Consider the following 18,714-nt stretch of genomic DNA (forward strand, 5'->3'; position numbering starts at 1 on the left):
TTGATAAATCGTGATTTTTTTACTCTGATTTTTAAATACTATGTTTCACATCGAATGATTTTGGAAATGGAATGTTATATGAATTAGTGTTATTAAAATGAAAATTTTACTCCGAACTTTTGGGACATTACAATGCTTTTTCATCGTTCAAAGAGAGAGAGAGAGACAGAGAGAGAGAGAGAGAGAGAGAGAGAGAGAGAGAGATACGCACACACAGAGAGAAAGAGAGTGAGAGTGAGAGAGAGAGAGAGAAATCTCTGAGTAGATGTTATAAAGAAAGAAGATGATCCTTTGAACTTTGATTGAAAAGTTGAAGATTATGATGAAGATTTTGAACGATTATGATATTAGATTAAGATTAAGATTTAAGAGAAATTATCCGAATAACTTGAAGAGATGAAGAGCCATGTATGTCAAATGATGATGACGTTGAAATCCTTAAAGGAGTAATTGGAGAGGAAAACTTTATTCATAACCCCCAATTCCTTATGTACCCCTCCCCCCACCCCAATTTGAGTGTAATAGTGCTTGTTTTTTCTATACACAACACGAAAAAGACACGACCCGACGTCGTGTTTTCTATACACAACACGAAAAAAGACACAAACTCGAATTCGAATTTCGATTTTATCCCAATTTTGTTTGTGTCATGTATTTTTGTTGTGTCATGTCATCTTTTGCTCCCCCTAAGGTAACATCTCAAGTTAAAACCTTGGAAGTTTTGATCAAGGGTGGGCAAGAAGAAGGATGTGTGACACAGTCTTGAGCTGCTTACTACTTAGTATCATCACCAAAGACGAGCCCTATCCCATTGTCCCCTAACTAGGGGTGCAAACAAGTCGAGCCGAGCCCGAGCCTGAGCTTGAGCAGGCTCAACTTGGGCTTGATTAAGTTATACAAGGCTCAAGGTCGAGCTTGGCTCGATTCGAGCTTTTTTGTACAGAGTTTGGCTCAAGCTCATAAAGAATTATAAAAGTTTGGTTTGGGTTCGAGCTCGACTTGTTTTTTATCTAACATTCCTAAATTAGCTTAAGCTCGGTTCGAGCTTGTTAAGAAGCTCGTTTACTAATACCTTAAATCCCTAATTTCCCAAATATAATTTTATTTTAATATATGAAAATAACACACACACACACACATAAGCTCGTTTAGGCTCGCGCTCGAGCTCGTTTAATAAACAATCTTAATATTAAGCTCGACCTCAATTCGAGCTCGTTTAAAATCGGTTTCGAGTCAAACTTTTAAGGAAGCGATCTCGAATAATTTGATTTGTTTGTACCCCTAACCCAAACCCTTGCAATATTGAGGAGCCGTAGTGGGCGGTGGGAAACTCATTTATATTTTTATGTGTGCATTATTACGACTAACTCATATGTTTACGATATGGATAAAGAATTATTCACTAAAATAATCCTATAAAGTGGAGGTGTATCTCTGCACATTCATCTTTTTTTCGATTCAAACAATATAGCCACAATCACTGCGAATAAAATCCCGAGAACCCCTAAGAACACCTTTTTAGCATCGGCAATAAACATTTGTAGGAACACGTTATTCTGCACAATAATAATTACTATGATTCAACCGTCTCTAACAAATAAAATTCCCTAAGTATTCATTCGCAACAATTTATTCATGTGTATTTGCATGTGTCTTCAACTATGCATATATAAATGCTCATTGCTAAAGAGTCGCGAGGTCACATAACCCGTGAAATTCAACCCAAACACATAACCCATGCAACTCAGTCCATCCCGGTTGCTAGGGGCAAACACCTAACCCATCTATCATCCACCAGATTATGAGACTACCAGTTGTAGAATGGGCTGCATGAACTCGAAGGAATCACAACTGTTGGGATTTTCTTTCTTTTGTTATTTCTTTTGCAGTTATGTTTCTTTTTGAATTCCACCTGATGGTGTTTGTTAGGAATGGAGGGTTGAGATGTAATTATTTTATCTTATATAATTAAAATGATAACGAATCAAAGAAGCAAACAACTACTAAAATCTGCCTTTTTTCATTCAACTATTCCTTCTTAGCCACATCTTCGTGAATCTTGAGTCTATTGTTACTAAAAGCAATCCTATCATTGGTGCTTTCATTGACATGGGCGCATGCACACCTTAGCCAAATTAATGTTCGAACATCACGCTGCAACAATAATTAACATTCTTACCATATTTGTGGGAAGGTAATGGGCGAACACGAACATTAAAAATAGGGGGACTAGAACCAAAGCATCAAAATGAAACTATACAACAACAACAATAATAATAATAATAATAATAATAATAATAATAATAATAATAATAATAATAATAATAATAATAATCAACTTTTGTCAATAATTACTAATTTTTAGAACTAGGAATGAACCTAAACCTGATTTATTTTTTTGTATGCGGTTAACTTTTAAAAACGTTTTTCTATGTTTTTTCCCCTAATTACAATAACGACCAAGTTACTTTTTAATAACCAACTCATTAAAAAATTAAAACAAAACAATTGGGCTAACAATAAATGAAAATAATACACCAACTTTTGGCAAAGCCGTTAGACAAAAAAAAACCCATAAATAAAAATAAAATTAAATAACTTAAATTAAGCAGAGGCAAACAAGTGTTTTCTAAAACAAAAACTAGTAGATTAATGGTAACCCACAAACAAAATCCATTGAATAAGCCCAACAGCCCAATACTATGTTGAAATATCTCCAATTCACCTTTTGTAAAAATCGCGAATAACCAATGGTTAGATTTATCGGATTTTATGCCATTTACAATGATCCCCTATCCCTTGGCATCCTCCCCTTGAGGTCTATCTACATAAACTATAAAACTAATAATAATAATAATAATAATAATAATAATAATAATAAAACTACCAAATTAGGAACCTGCTAGCACAATAATAATAATAATAATAATAATAATAATAATAATAATAATAATAATAATAATAATAATAATAATAATAATAAAGTTTACATATTACAAGCATAATACTAAGAAACACACCAATCGAACCAAGAGACGAAACTAAATCTAGATATATTCTTTAGCCAATTAAACCAAGCTTGTTGAATTTCATCCATCGTTTTGTTAGGAGAACATTTCTTCTTATTGAAAATCAAATCCCATAACACCGAGTAAATTAGCAGCACCTTGAGCTTCACCCGCTTTTTTTCAACACCCAACTAACTCAACGCTTTCAAAAGATCTTCATGTGTATTAGGAACCACAGGAAGCAAAGTACTCCAACTATAAAATCAAGACCAAATATGTGCAGCAAAAGAGCACCTAAGAAAAATGTGCTCAAGAGAGTGTTCCACAATTGCTACCTTCAATCTAATTTTCCAACTTGCAATCCTTCACCGGTGGCAGAGCATAGCTACGCAACTAGTAAGGTCAAATACAAGTGCCCAATACTTTCTTTAAACCGGATAAATAAAAACAACTTGGTAAGCAAACATGTTCAAGAAGCAAACATTGCCTTAAGTATTAAACTATAGTATAAGCAAATCTCAATGGAACAAGTGTCCACATAAACATAGGCCCAAACCTGTTCATGAAACAAACATGTTCTTTGTGTCACTCTACATCTGAACACCTGCTCACAACATAGTGAAATATAGAAAAGCATTAGATTATCAGTTTGAAGAATCATTTTTTCGCATTTATATGATTACCCACAACCACATGTTGATACTAAAAAGTCTATTACATTATGTTTCCTTTAGTACTCTGGATAGTTAAAATAATTGTAAAGCATACATAGAATTGTGAATCATGTACAGAAAATTTCATCGAAAAGTGGGAACATAACAAAACTCACCGACATAGGTGAATTAGAGAGGTCATGTCTCAGATAACTTCCAACTAATTATATAGGTTTTCTTTATTCCGATATCATCCTGTAATATAAAGATGCAACAAACATTCTAAGAATGAAAATATATGTAGAGAAACCTAATCTAGATCTGAATAGCTCACGTTAAGGGTACCAAAAATCTAAAAGAGTTTATATCATACCAATATTAGTTTAACCAATCCATAGAATATTCATGCAATATTTTTTTTTTCAACTTCAACATTGTATTAACAGAAATGCAATCACAAATACACATCTTACCACTAAATTTAGGGACAAAACCAAGCAACCAACAAACCTTGATTTACATGATCTTGGTGCCACAATTCTAGCGCCTGGAGTCCATAGTTGCTTTAGCAAGTCTTCAAATGCTAGAGAAAGCCTCCCCTATCGGCTTGTTTGAAAGAGTATCAAGTGTAATGGGAATTTCACTTTTCAAAAACTAAGAACTTAGTCAATATTTATCAAACCAATGTTGCTACATCCTTATCTATGAGGTTGGTCATGTCAAAACCATCATTGTGCAAAAAACAAACCCTAAGAAAACTAAAGATCATACATACCATAATAAAAAAACTTAGGCAAAAAATGTATAGCAACTTTAAAATCCAAGTATCCTAAACAACAAAGAGGTATCAAAATCATAAAAATTTAGGAAGGGTAATTAATGATTAAGATATGGAAGTAATTGCTTGAACAAAAAAGTGGTGAGTGTAGAGAAGGCATGACAGTAATGGTGGCCGCAACAGTCGTTGGTGACTGTAGTGGAGCAACATCGACAGGTGGCTAAGGTGGTTACGGCAACAGTTGCTAGTGGTGGTGATGATGCGGCAATCGTAAGATTATAAGAAAGAAACGAACGCTTGTAGAATTAAGGTAAGGGCGACATACAAATTAAAAGATATAAGGCAAAGATATTTAGGCGGCAAAATAAATTAATTAGACCAAAAACCGTAATGCACCTTTTTGGATAACCTAATAAAGTACGATCCATTAAGATGAATGTATTTTTTTTATAAAATAGATCGCGCCTTCTATTATAAAGTACCGAATTCTTAAAAACGTATTTTAATGAGCGTTTTCTATTAACCATTTTGCAGTAGTGCGTACACTACTATGACGTATAAACGTCACTATACGTGTGCTTTTTTCTCACTTTCTCATGTTGATTATTGGTTGCAGTGTATTTGGAAGATTCAAATAGGCAACTCGAAACTTTTTGTTCATTAAGATCGGATGTGTGCAAATTAATTTCATAACGAGATGGGCATCCGACCTTAATGAACAAAAAGTTTCGAAACTTTTTGTTCATTAAGGTCGGATGTGTGCAAATTAATTAACATATTATTAGAAACTATAAATTTGAATTTTGAAGTGAGTTGCCTAACATATCTACATAACAAATGACATAATATTAATGAGGGTGTTGTATGAGAATGACACTTGGCAATTGGAGGTTAAAACTATTTTTTTATTAGAATAGGGATATAGGGATATTGGTGTAAATTTGAAAGTTATTTTTTAGATTTATTTAGTGTTATAATTTGTTGAAAATTATATATAAACCATAATCATATATTTTGAAATAAGTTAAACTAGTAAAAATTAAATAATTTAATAATAAAAGTTAAAAATAAAAAATGAGGTGAAAATTGAAAGGTTAAAAAAATCGTAATATATAGGTTATAAATGGAAATATACATTCTTGTTTTCGTATTATGGTAACCTATTTCTACAATACATTATCAAGTCAACTTATTTCTACTAAACTTTATCTTTTCAAATAAAAAAATAAAAAATAGGTCAATTTATTGTTCTAGTGGTATGATGACACCTTCCATTAGAAATATTTCTACAATACATTATCTACTCAACTTATTTCTACTAAACCTTTCAAAAAGAAGCCTATCTTTTCAAGATAACATGTTTTTCAGGATCGTTGTTGTCTTTCCGTTGTCGTCGGAGTTAGCATCGGCCACTACCTCCTCGGAGTTATATTTCTTAATTAATAAAAAGGACTCCGATTGTCTTTAAGTCTAGCTCCGCCACTGTGTATGTGGTATCTCTTTGTTAAACGAGAAACTCTTGCACAAAGTCATAATATAACTATGTTTGATTAAAATGATATGTTTAGACCGGAGGGTGTGGGTGGGAAACCCCCTCACTTTTTGTGGGCCACAACATCATTTCCCTCACCAAAAACTAACAAGTGTGTGGGAAACTTCCCTCACTTTCTTTTGATTTTTCTTTAAATAAAATTAATTGATTTTAATGATAATTGGAATATAAAAGTATAGTGTTTATTTTGTAATTTTTGAAAACTATTTTTATGAAGAGAATTCAAAGCCTGATATATTTTACCATAAGACCAAAACATAGTGGCCAAATATGCCATTTCTAGAAACTTCTCATTTCTCTTCCTTCTTCCTCGATTAGAACCTGCAAACTCGAAAAAAAAAAAAAAACAAACAAAAAAAAAATCCAACCAATCACAAGAAGAGAGAGAGAGAGAGAGAGAGAGAGAGTGTGTGTGTGTGTGTGTCAACCCCTCCCACCGTCTCCTCCCCGCACCTCCGATGCGGTGTTCCTCCGAGCGGGAATTGCTCACACCCGTCCCGCTTCACTTCGTCTAGCCTTATAGAATTGTCTCAAAGTTACAGATAAATTGCACCGGAGGAAATAAACATTATGTCCATTATATTCAACAATCATGCACATGGGGTAAGTGACAAATTGAAAAAAAAAATCATGTTTGCATGCTATTGCAGTTTGTTGCTATAGATGGGATGACCTTATTTCTATTGTTAATATTGTGTAAACTACTATGACGTATATGTCAATATACGTTTGTTTTTGTCTCACTTTCTCATTTTGATTATTGGTTGAAGTCTAATTAGAAATTTAAAAAAGATAACTCGGAACTTTCTGTTCATCAAGGTCGGAGACGTGAAAATCAATTTTGTAATGAGATTGATATTTTTTATCCCGACGAACCTTGCAGATGTGGACCATGCCATCAACCTGGTCATAACAAAATTGATTTTCAGGGTTTTGTTTTTTGTTTTTTTTTTTTTTTATTTCATAGATTTCTTCATCAACAAATGTTGCTACAATTTAACAAAAATAAATAATTTGCTAAAACATAATACAAGAGGAGGTTTGTTCACATTTATTCATTGAACTTTTTAGAGGGAAACGAACTTTCGATTTTGCTCATATTTAGTCACTAAACTTTTTTTCGTTATCTATTATTTGCCATTGAACTATTGAAACTGTTCACATTTTACCCTTATGACCGGTCGGTCATAAGGGTAAAATGTGAACAGTTTCAATAGTTCAATGACAAATAGATAACGAAAAAAAAGTTTAGTGACTAAATGTGACAAAAATCAAAAGTTCATTACCCTTTCAAGTCATTATCCCTTTTTTTAATTATCTTTTAACTTATATTGGGCTATTTTTTTTGTTTGGATTGTGCCTCAAATGAATTAGGTATTTGGCTTATTAAAATATAAAATATGGGTTTTAAAATTTTTGATTTATACCTATTCTTTGGCCCAAAACATTAATTTGTTTAAAAATAGTTCAATTCATTTATTTAAGATAAGTCGCAATTTATATTTTGATATAACCTATAAATCACGTCTCACGTGACCACCTTCATCATATATAAATGGAGAAAAGGAAAATGATTTAGGAGGGTAACTACCTCTTATCCGTGTTCTCATATTAGCAACTTCTTCTTTTTTGTACATAATAAAACAACTAACTTGTTTTAACTGTTTAAATTACACAAATATTACCGGCTAATACTTATTTTAACCGGTAACTCAAAGGGAAAATGACTTAGGAGGGTAACTACCTTTTATCCGTGTTCATATATTGGCAACTTCTTATTTTTTGTACATAAGAAAGCAACTAACTTTTTAACTATGTAACATCCCAAAAATCATGACCAAAAATTTTGTTTTTAATTTAATACTAAAACCATTATTGTCAAACCATTAATTTAATACTCTAGCATTAGGCCCCGTCTAGCATCGAGCCCCGCTCGGTATACAGATCAGTCTCTCTTAGGCCTCACCTGTCTCCGGGCCTCGCCCGCTAAACACATACAATCATATAACATGCTAATACATAAAGAAACATACTCTACTATATCCCTGACCTAAGAAACATACTCTGCTAATAATGAGATACGAAACATCGTTCGTACTCAGCTAGTGATGGGATACGGGACCTCACCCACACTCACCTCTTTACCGGGCATATACAAGTATCACACAGACACCAAGTATAATCTAACATGCAAACATTCCTTGGGCACCCGCCCGACATCAGACCTTGGTCTGGAATAACATACTAGCATACAATGCCTAGGGCTAACCCCCGGGTCTTCCTACTCATAGACTATATGGGTTGGCATTGTGGCCTTAGACCCATTCACACAGCGAGGAGACTCACCTTGCACTGCTGAAGCCCTAGCTGAAACTAGCTAAGTACGGACGAAGTTTCGTATCTCATTATTAGCAGAGTATGTTTCTTAGAACAGAGATACAGGAGAGTATGTTTCTTTATGTGTTAGCATGTTATATGATTGTATGTGTTTAACGGGTGGGGCCCGGAGACAGACAGGCCTAAGAGAGATAGATATGTATACCGTGCGGGGCTCGATGCCAGGCAGGGCCTGATGTTGGGCGAGGCCCGATGCCGAAGTATTAAATTAATGGTTTGACAATTATGGTTTTAGTATTAAATTAAAAACAAAATTTTTGGTCATGATTTTTAGGATGTTACATAGTTAAAACAAGTTAGTTGCTTTCTTATGTACAAAAAATAAGAAGTTGCCAATATATGAACACGGATAAAAGGTAGATACCCTCCTAAGTCATTTTCCCTTTGAGTTACCGGTTAAAACATGTATTAGCCGGTAATATTGGTGTAATTTAAATAGTTAAAACAAGTTAGTTGCTTTATTATGTACAAAAAAGAAGAAGTTGTCAATATGTGAACACGGATAAGAGGTAGTTACCCTCCTAAGTCATTTTCCCAAGGAGAAACAGTTCTCCATTTATGCATCAAAATGTATTTTTGGACGAAATATGCACTATGTTTCATTCTAGGAACATAATTTGCAACTGCATTTCATTCCATAAATGCTTATTTATGCAACGATTATGATTTCACTTTTTACCATTTTATGCAATTGAAACGAATTATACAATCACATTTCTTTCACTTTGTCATATAAGTTGGGATTTTATTATTATTACTAGGTGTGAAACCCGTGTACTACACGAGTTGATTAAAAAATATATATATGAAGATATAAACATTAAGTATTTTTTTTAAAGAAAACATAAAAATCAAAGTGTAAACAAAGTATTTTTTAAGATAAAATTTAAAAATATTTACAAACAAAATGATTAATAAATAGATAATTCAATTTATACTAATAAAACAAACTAGTGAAAAATAATTACATTTGACCATATAATATTTTTTTTAGTTTGTCAATAAAAAGCAATCATAATTTGATTATTTTTCCTATATGGACAACTTTGTCTAAAATGATAATGAATTTTAAAAGAAACATGTCAATTTTGAATTATATATATTGAAGGAAACATATTAAATTTGAAAATATAAGGAACAAATAAAATTATATATATATTAAAGGAAACATATTAAATTTGAAAATATAAGGAAAAAATTATTGACACATTAAGTAGTTTCTATAACCTAAAAATTAGATAATTAATTAAGAAAATAAAAAATTACAACAAAATGACAAGTGTAATTTAATTTCTAAGAATTAACCACAAAATTACATTTGACAAATTGAATGAGAATGTGACGTGTGGCAAAAAGATTTTTATTTATTAGTATGGATTATTATTATTTTTGCATAAATGAGCATATTTGCCTGGATCTTGGATCTTGTTACATATAGTGAACTGTGTGTTTAATGGCACCGTTGCAAGGGGATTTACCAAACATTTACGGGCGCTTCCATACACGCATACATGCACGGCCATATTAGAGGGTAAGACAACATGGGCGATGGCCCAAGACCTCTAAATTTTTCAAGCTCATTTTTTATGTATATGTTTATATTATTTGAGAAAAAAAAAGTTTTTCATATCAATGTGTTGTTTGTTTTTTCTAAAAAACAACTTCTAACCGCTTATTCTTGCGTCGTGCAACACACACGCAACACTTGACCGTTCGTAGTTGTTTGTTTTTCAGAAGACTTCTGATTTAAAACTGTTGCGTGTGTGCTATGTGGCAACAACATTGAACCCTCTGCTTCAAACATCTTTACACCTTACTTTAACTTATTGCAACAGTCTACAGAGATTAAAAAAAAACAAACAGATTTTTTATTACATGTTACAACCGTCTAGTCCCCATCTTCTGTTACAGAAAGTTGCAGAAATAGTATGCAGATTTCAGGCATTTTCGTTTTGAAAAAACTAACAACACCAAAATCATCGCACAGTAAGTCATCGTATACAATGACAAAAAGGGCCTTATATTTTTATTTTGTTTGGGGCATGTACCTCAAGTCAAGCCTCCGTGCATTTTCACCAACATGGATTACCAATCCAATCTTCAAGCATACAACTTACCTCAAGCCTAGGTACTCCTCCAGCATAGATGCTCACTCAATCATCTCATCCATTATCAATCTCTCCCTAACATGCCAACTCAACCCAGATAATTTCCAAGATTTATCTATCTCTTCCTCATACAAAGTTTAAAATTTTCAAGTCCATTACAAGCCACAAGTAGGTAGTTTGGATTGGATAACAACTCTTTTAATCATACTCATCAACTAACTGGAGGAAAACCTTTTGGTTAAATTAGTATATCTAATGAGACCTGCTACTTATTCCTAAATCTTTGGTTCAAATTCGTGTTGTAGATTCTGTTTATTGTAGAAAAAGAAAAGGTCGTTGCATTTATTGGTCCCTCAAGAGGGAGAGTTGCAAATCTTTTAACATTGTAGATTGCTAGTGTTGTTGATATATCATCTACATGAATCATGGTTTGATTAAAAATAATAAATCTGGGTTAGAACCCCTGCTATTAATAAAGTAGCAAAATGAAAAGAAATTGTTACACTAATGTGGACTAAGGCAACATTTTCCTTGGTGATCTTATTTAACTGGAAAATGATGTGATTATAAACGAGACACAACTCAACTCAAAATGTACAAAACTGATTGCCTTTTTGTAACTTCCACCTATGCTTTTCTTCTTTCTAACTAAGATTACATATATAAAAAATAAGCGAGAGTAGAATAAACATGCAAGGACTTCACATCGTCTCCATGGATGTCATTCTTTTCTTTCTTCAATGTAACTTTATAGTTTCTACCCTCTTCCGCTTCTACATCATTCAACTGTATGTAAATTTTACAACATACATGGTGAAGAGGTTTTCTTGATCATTATAGCATCATGTTTTGATTTGCTATTTGGGTTCCTCCACCTGTCTACTCTTCCATATGATCGGAGCCACCAACATCCACACTAAAAAAACAAAAACAAAAAAAAATTAATTTGATAACTATAAAAGTACATTTTAGGGTTGTTTGAAATACATACAGTAGACACAGACTGCTAGCCACTCATTTACTATTCTGACCCAAGTACTCGTCCAACCAACATCAATCGTCCACCTGTGAAGAGGGCATTTAGGTAAATCAACATTTGGATTGGATCGAAGATGTTGAATAGTGAAAACTTACTTTTGCATGGTGTGATGCGAATTCCAACCAATTAATAACATTGCAAAATACATTGTTCCCGTTGCAAAAACAAAATGGAAGAATCCAAACCCATAAGGAACATCATCTTCCTCTTGCTTCTCCTCCTTTCGAAACTGCATGACACAATCTTCAAATGAATTTTCGTACAAAAAAACTGAAGATTTATTGACATAATGTTTTAGAATTATGTTTTACCTGAAAACATTTGGAATCAATGCCTGTTGAAAACGTAGCAATCACCATCGCAATTAGTGCAATAACAAAGCTCTATAACAATCCAAAGATTTACAATGTTATCAACATCACTAGCAATGTTAAATAAATACGACTTAAATATAGTGGTTTTAGGAAGCTTACTATGATAGTTAGCCAATCTCTAGAGGCTCCAGTATTCCTTAGACATTTATCATCCATTGGTTCACTGTAGACACCAAAATTTGGTTAAATTTTGTAAAAAATAAGGTCAACAATGAAAAGATAAAACGTTACCTTCTAATAGCAGACCAACAAAGGAACACAACATAAAGTCCCATAAAACCTGGAGTCAAGAATCCAGCACTAACCTGTTAACAAAAAATAATTAGTTTTCAAATAGATGAGTAAAATGGTCATATGATGTTATTAAGTTCAAAAAGAAAGTCTTTGTTGATATAACATTTGTAGAATACTTGATGAAAAGTAAAAGAAAAGAAATGAGATTCTTACTTTGGGGTGAAGGGAGACACTTGTCATAAGTTGAAGGAGTACAAGTGTCCATGTGATGAAGAAAATATTAAGCAAGCAAGTGGGTTGTGGTGTGTACCAAATGTACATTAAAATGATCCCCAATATGCACACAACATATGCAGTAGTTGCAAGAAGCATCCAATGGATGTGGCTAGAGTAAAAAAAAAATCGTTATCATTACAATATTCTAATAATATGTAAATTAATTAACTAAAAGGCAATTACCATCTTTCGGCATATTTTTCGGATAGACAACATTCATTCAACCATGTAATGAAGCTGATAATACTAATTAGTTGAATTAGCAAAAAAACCCTGAAAAATGTCATAAACAACGGCTCTTTAAGATTTGTTTTAGGAAGAAGTAGAGAGATTAAGATGTAGGGTAGGAGATTTAAATACCCTGCACCAAAATGTGCAATGTCCCCTGTGAAAGGAAAAAAAAAAGTATGAGAATGTTTCTTATTTTTTATGTTGTTTAATTTATATTAATTATTTAGTGAACAATACTAACCGTATAACTGAATAATTTGTGTAGGAAGAAAGAAAGGCAGTATGATTAACGCGATCATGAGAACGATCTTGGCCGACCACCAACTAGAATGCCACAATTCTTTTTGTCCGTACAATTTTGAGGTGCCGGTAGTTGAAAGAAACATAGTGAAATAGAACATCTAATATATCGTTAAGGTATTCTCAAAGCCTTCCAAGAAAACTTCATGTCTTATTTGTTCAATTTTTTAAAGGGAAATCAAATTTTTGTGAAAAGTTTCAATAAAATCTTAAATTTTTTTTTAAATAGAAAAATCCAAATTATTCAACATTTTGTTCAGATTAAAGAACAAAATTCTTTTTTATATTTGACAATCAAATGACAGATTATATGATTTTCTTAAAATAATGAGACTTTTGTTTTTGAAAAAAATATTATGATTGTACTGAAACTTTTCCAAACGTTTAGAATTTTTCTTAGACTTCCCCTTTTCTAAAAAGAAAAAAAGTTGGCCACCACTTTCCCTAGGAGCATAATATAATATAATAGCTCACTCTGTAGTTAAAATTTGTCAGCTTGAAAAATTAGTTTATATGATTCTAATAATTTGTCATTCTTTCTCAAAACCCATAGTTTTTCTCTGGTTTTGGAGTTTTCCAAATATATGCGTGTGACTTCGAATGTCTTTGATACCATTTTCCCAACATAAGTGGCTGGCAAAAAAGTCCAATTTCCACTAACTATTGACCATTTTTGCAATTACACCATCTAAAGGCATATATTTTACTTTTTGCATATGACTAAAATAAAAGTAGATAATTTTTTTTCAAGGATACAAAACATCCCAAGCTCACTCTCAAAACGCCTTCGGTGCCTAAACAATCGTCACCACCTTTGCAACTTTTCAATTCTACAAACAAATGAGATTACGTAACTTTATAATCGAGGCATGAAACAATTCAAACATATTCCAAGAAATAATAAAAATTGAATTATATATGATTCAATCTTACTGTTCATTTCAGTCAACGCAGTGGGCCCATAGTCACGAACAGCCCAAGCAAGCAAATTTGCCAACAGAAACATCACACTATAAACATATCTAGCCATCCATGGATTTGACCCATATAGGAACTGAGCTATCCAAGAACCCTTCAAAAGCTTCGCATATGGATTATTGTTATTGTTTGATGCATCTATCCCAGCTTCAAGTTTCGATATGGTCATATTTTGTGACATTTTTTCGAGAGAGCTAGTGGAATTTATTCCACCAGCTCTCTTCTCATCTGCAATCTGTAATTAAATTGGTTAATTTTATGAAGTGGATTGGTGTATATGTACTAAAAGGGTGGAGAAATGTAAAATATGACAAATAAGTGGATTAGAATTTCAAGCTTTGAATTATGGTGTTTTTAACATGCACATGGCAAGGAATTATATAAAGGAATTATATAAGGCTGGTGGTTGGAATCAAATTGTACTTTGTGCACTTTATAATTCCTGAAACAGTGTTAATGTGCCTAGAAACTGGACACACCATGAGGTAATTATTGTATCATTATTTGATACATTTAACTATGGAAAATTTACAAAATTATAGTATTTTTGTACTTTTAATTTTTTTTTTTTTTTATTAAAGCGTATACAATGGTTAACGTGACAATTATTTATCGTTTTTGTCACAATGTACAACATTCCATTAACTTTATTTGAAAAAACCGTATTTTCATAAACTTTCTGTAATGGTTGCTATTTTTTTTTTAAAATTAATTAATTTATGATTATGTGAAAAAACTTATAAAGCTCATTCATCTAATTTGTTATTTTTAAGCGAACATCATATTTCCGAAAAGAAATATTACCGGAAATAAAAGATGAGAAAGTTATTACATACAGTTATAAAAAAAGAAAAAAATATATATATATTACAAATTTAGTATTTGGTAGTAGAGCTTAAAATGAAATATTAGAGAATATTTAATAAATTAAGAAGTTGATTAGTCAAAACATAATAAAACCTTGAAGTTTAATTATAACCAAGGAGGAAAGTAAAATATTGATGAATGATGAGGTTAAAAAAAAAAAAAAAAAAAAAAAAAAAAACTTTTTTGAATTTATAAGTGATCGAAAGAATTTTCATTTAGAACGAAAACAACCTTTGAAAAAACGACCTCAATGGCTAAATCCTAATATAAATAACCTTATCGTGCTATTAATCAATATTTTGAAGATCTACCTAATCATACGAGTGAATATTGCTTTGTATGCTGTTATAATTAGTAGATTTTTTAAAATATAATATGCAATAATAATAAACAAACAAACCAAAATATATTGTTAATTTTCCATTTAACCTTTCATTAAACTATCCAAAAAACCATGCAACGTCGTTGTGGCACATGGGTTTGCCACCATTTCATTGATGGCGGAAGCTGCATGTAGATCTATGACTATATCTATTACTTAATTAACTTATACATAACCTACGAATTAATCAATTGATCCACATAAAGTCAAGCGTGATTTTACACTGTAGATCTATACCTTAAACTATATAATAAAACTTAAACCATATTTTATTTGTTTTGCTACAAAATTTCCAAACCATTTTATGGTTGAAAACCATCGGGGTGTTGGTGTACCTATTTAGTCGCTTTTCTAAATATTATAAATATTTTATTGATGATTAAAATACTAACCACACAACGTGCTTATTTAAATTATGTGGTTTGTGATATGGGAGCAAGTAATTAAAACAAGAATGCTTGAAGATAAAGGTGAAAAGTCAACAAAAGCCACTTTATGGTTTCCCACTTATTTTGGAAATAGAACATGATGTATCAACAACGTTATGAGTGATGCAGCTATGTCAAACTTGGATGCCAAAATGTTTACAAAGACAACAACTATCAGTAAACAAGTGTGTCAGATGCTGTTATGATTTGACCTTACATGCGTTTATTACCAATTTATTATTATTATTCTTATTATTACAAATGTTTAATATTCATAAAGATATTCACCAAACAACTTTAATTTATTACCTCGCATGTTATTTATTTGTCTGTCACCGTTTTGTAACGTTGGTCGTAACATTTATATAAATGGTCCCTTTTTCCTATTTTGCGAATTTGCGGGTTTCCTTCCATCTTAATTTATAATGAAATCAATGAGACATAATTCCATATCGATTTTGTCATTATAAAAAGTTGATGGTATGGATTTAAGTTCACAAGATTATTTATAAAAGTATTTTTTTCAGTATTTAAAAAACTAGTACACGATTTATATATGCCAAGTTAATTAATTAAACGCCTTACATTTTATCTTCCTAAATTGCTAAATCCAAGTATTGACTCTTATTCATGGGGCCTATGAAAATTACGTTCCTGTTTCTATTGAATCCCACACCAATAACAGACATTCCAAAGCTTTTCTATGCAATCTTCAACTCCCACTATGCTTGGATCTCGACATTCCAAGTTTCAAACGTTGCTCTATAGATTCCTTGTGACCCCAACCTCAAACATTTATCAATAATGTATTATTGTGTTTATGTTATTCTAAAAAAGTATTGAACTATTTTATAAAAGTTGCAAGTTTTTTTTTTCTTTGCAATATGTCAAGTTAAAAAAAATGGATTAGTATTTTATTATCATCGTTACAAGTTGTTGATATTGATCATGGAGTTTACCTAAAAAGATTTAATGTTGTATCAAAAAATTGAAGTTAAATAAATTACTTTTTTTTCATCATCTTCATCATTACAAATAATTGATGTTTATTGATTTTACTCTTTTTTCTATATTATTGGTAACGTTAAATAATAATTAGTAACTAGTATATATCAACTAGCTAAGCTAACATCATAACATGTAAACTATAAAGTCTATGGTTAAAAGTTTTATGACAAAGTTGTACAAGATTTATACAATATATGCTTATGATAAGAATCGGTAGATATGTATGGACAAGAATTTTGCAGATGTATTAATCTATTTTAAAGATAAAAGAACATATTCTATTCTCAATTTGCTTTGTTGTTTTTTAATAAAACTAGAAAAAAATCAGGATCATATATATCATATTTTCAAATTCCATGAATAAATAACAAAAAGCATGATAAGATCCTAAAAATATGTCGAAAATTAATTCATATATACGTGTGACGTGTCCGTGCAAGTTAATTCGTTGGTGACTCTAATTCCATATCTGATATTGTTGATTAAATTAAAACTTAAAAGCAACTACCACTATGATAAAAAGCCTTAAAAAAGCAAAAGAACAAGTATACAATTCTCGTTTGGATTTTGTAGAACGTAAAAACAAATAATAATAAAAAATTGTAGTTAGAATATGTCCGATAGCCACGATAAGTTTAATTCAAATGGACTCAAGAGTCAAAACTTGTTCTAAAATAACGCTAACTAATTCTCCTGTGTACTTTACAAATTCTTAATGCACATAACAGAAATGGAGTATAATGCACAAATCAGATACAGGAAACGGATTAACTAACAGGTAAATAAACACGCAAAAACATACACAAACACATGTGTTATCACATTCATGAATCATGAATAATAACCGAAGAATGAATATCCATTAAGAAGAACGCAATGTGAAAATGAATTGATCTGTGGAGTTTCGATCTTAAAAACAACAAACAGATCCGGTTTGTGATTGTGATTGTGATCGACTGATCGTATATATATCAATACACACATACATACATGCATTTCATCAGCAGTTTTATTAATTAGTTCAGAAGGAATTAAAGTTAATGAATCAAACCTGAGCTGCTGTAAAAACGAGACGATGAATCAGGTTGACTAGCGGAATCAGTAACCACCGGACTTTTGTTTGTTCGAGTTTTTCCGGCGAATGATGATGAGATGCAGTTTTTCGTCGGAATCACGAATCCAGAGGCCGGCAGTCTAGTAGAGACGAATTCTTTTTGAATTTGTCAATTTGATCTTTTGCGCTTTTGTCTCGCTATGTTTGAATCCTTTCCTATCTCTCTCTATAAACGCGAAGAGAGAGAGAGAGAGAGAGAGAGAGAGAGAGAGAGAGAGAGATTGCTTTAATCGTCTGCTTCCTTTTTCTTCTCTTTTCCGCCGAATGGTCACTTTATATACATATATTGTTTTTCAGGTCGAAGTCATGATTGCAAATGGTGTTGTGATATTTATTTTGGTTATCCAACGTATATTAAATTACAAATCACTCAATTCCTTTATCTCGTATAAAAGAATACTTCTCTAACCTCTCATTTGAAACAAAATCACTTTTCGTTTAAATTTTGTCTACTTATTTAAAAAAGATGAACGGCGAAAACATATAGTATATTAGTTAGAAGACTAGCCAAAGCCAGCCGAGATAGAAAGAGTCAATCAAGACAAGACAATAAAAATAAGGAAAGATAAAATTACAAAAGATGAAACATAACAACATTCCAGTATGATGAGTGAAATTTTGCTCTAATTTTACCCAACGAAAAGACCATCACCAATGTTTGCACTGATAACTTTTTCGACTCCATTTATTTATATTGTTCGTTGGTTTACTAGTTTATAACTCGTGATAAATCATAGTTATAAAATTAATTAAATTTTCTTAATAAAAACTTAAAATTATTAATCAGTTATTTCAAATAAATTATTTTAAATGAATTATTAATTAAGAGATATTTTTTTAGTTATATAAAATTATATTCGTTGGTTTAAATAAATATATGAAATTACAACATTTTATAATATGTTAATTTAATTTTTATTTTATATTCTAATGTTATTAATTTAATGTAAATAAAGTGTAAAATTTAAAATTTGAAATTTGAAATGA

At 31.4% G+C, this 18,714-nt stretch overlaps 1 protein-coding gene across 1 annotated transcript; it reads right to left on the reverse strand.

The window, feature by feature from the left end:
• Nucleotides 1-11,006: 11,006 nt before the first annotated feature.
• Nucleotides 11,007-18,003, reverse strand: MEE55 (Serinc-domain containing serine and sphingolipid biosynthesis protein). The gene is made up of 13 exons (XM_078958332.1): nt 17,665-18,003; nt 13,884-14,163; nt 13,707-13,780; nt 12,892-13,051; nt 12,780-12,804; nt 12,603-12,692; nt 12,357-12,528; nt 12,141-12,214; nt 12,009-12,072; nt 11,847-11,918; nt 11,631-11,764; nt 11,488-11,561; nt 11,007-11,412 (listed from the first exon to the last, which is right to left on the reverse strand). Exons 2-13 carry the CDS (start codon nt 14,107-14,109, stop codon nt 11,354-11,356), a joined length of 1,224 nt encoding a protein of 407 aa, XP_078814458.1. The 5' UTR covers nt 14,110-14,163; nt 17,665-18,003; the 3' UTR covers nt 11,007-11,353.
• Nucleotides 18,004-18,714: the final 711 nt, after the last annotated feature.

Source organism: Lactuca saligna, chromosome 5 (assembly GCF_052625555.1).
Source record: "Lactuca saligna cultivar CGN05327 chromosome 5, ASM5262555v1, whole genome shotgun sequence".
Lineage (NCBI taxonomy): Eukaryota > Viridiplantae > Streptophyta > Magnoliopsida > Asterales > Asteraceae > Lactuca > Lactuca saligna.

Bases quoted from the DNA above. Each gene is read 5' to 3' on its own strand.
- MEE55 (XM_078958332.1), bottom strand. From the start codon at position 14,109: ATGTCACAAAATATGACCATATCGAAACTTGAAGCTGGGATAGATGCA. The intron at 11,562-11,630 runs GTAAGTTTTCAC...CCCTCTTCACAG, and splicing joins TCGCATCACACCATGCAAAA to GTGGACGATTGATGTTGGTT. The intron at 11,413-11,487 runs GTATGTATTTCA...TTGTTTTTTTAG, and splicing joins GCTAGCAGTCTGTGTCTACT to TGTGGATGTTGGTGGCTCCG.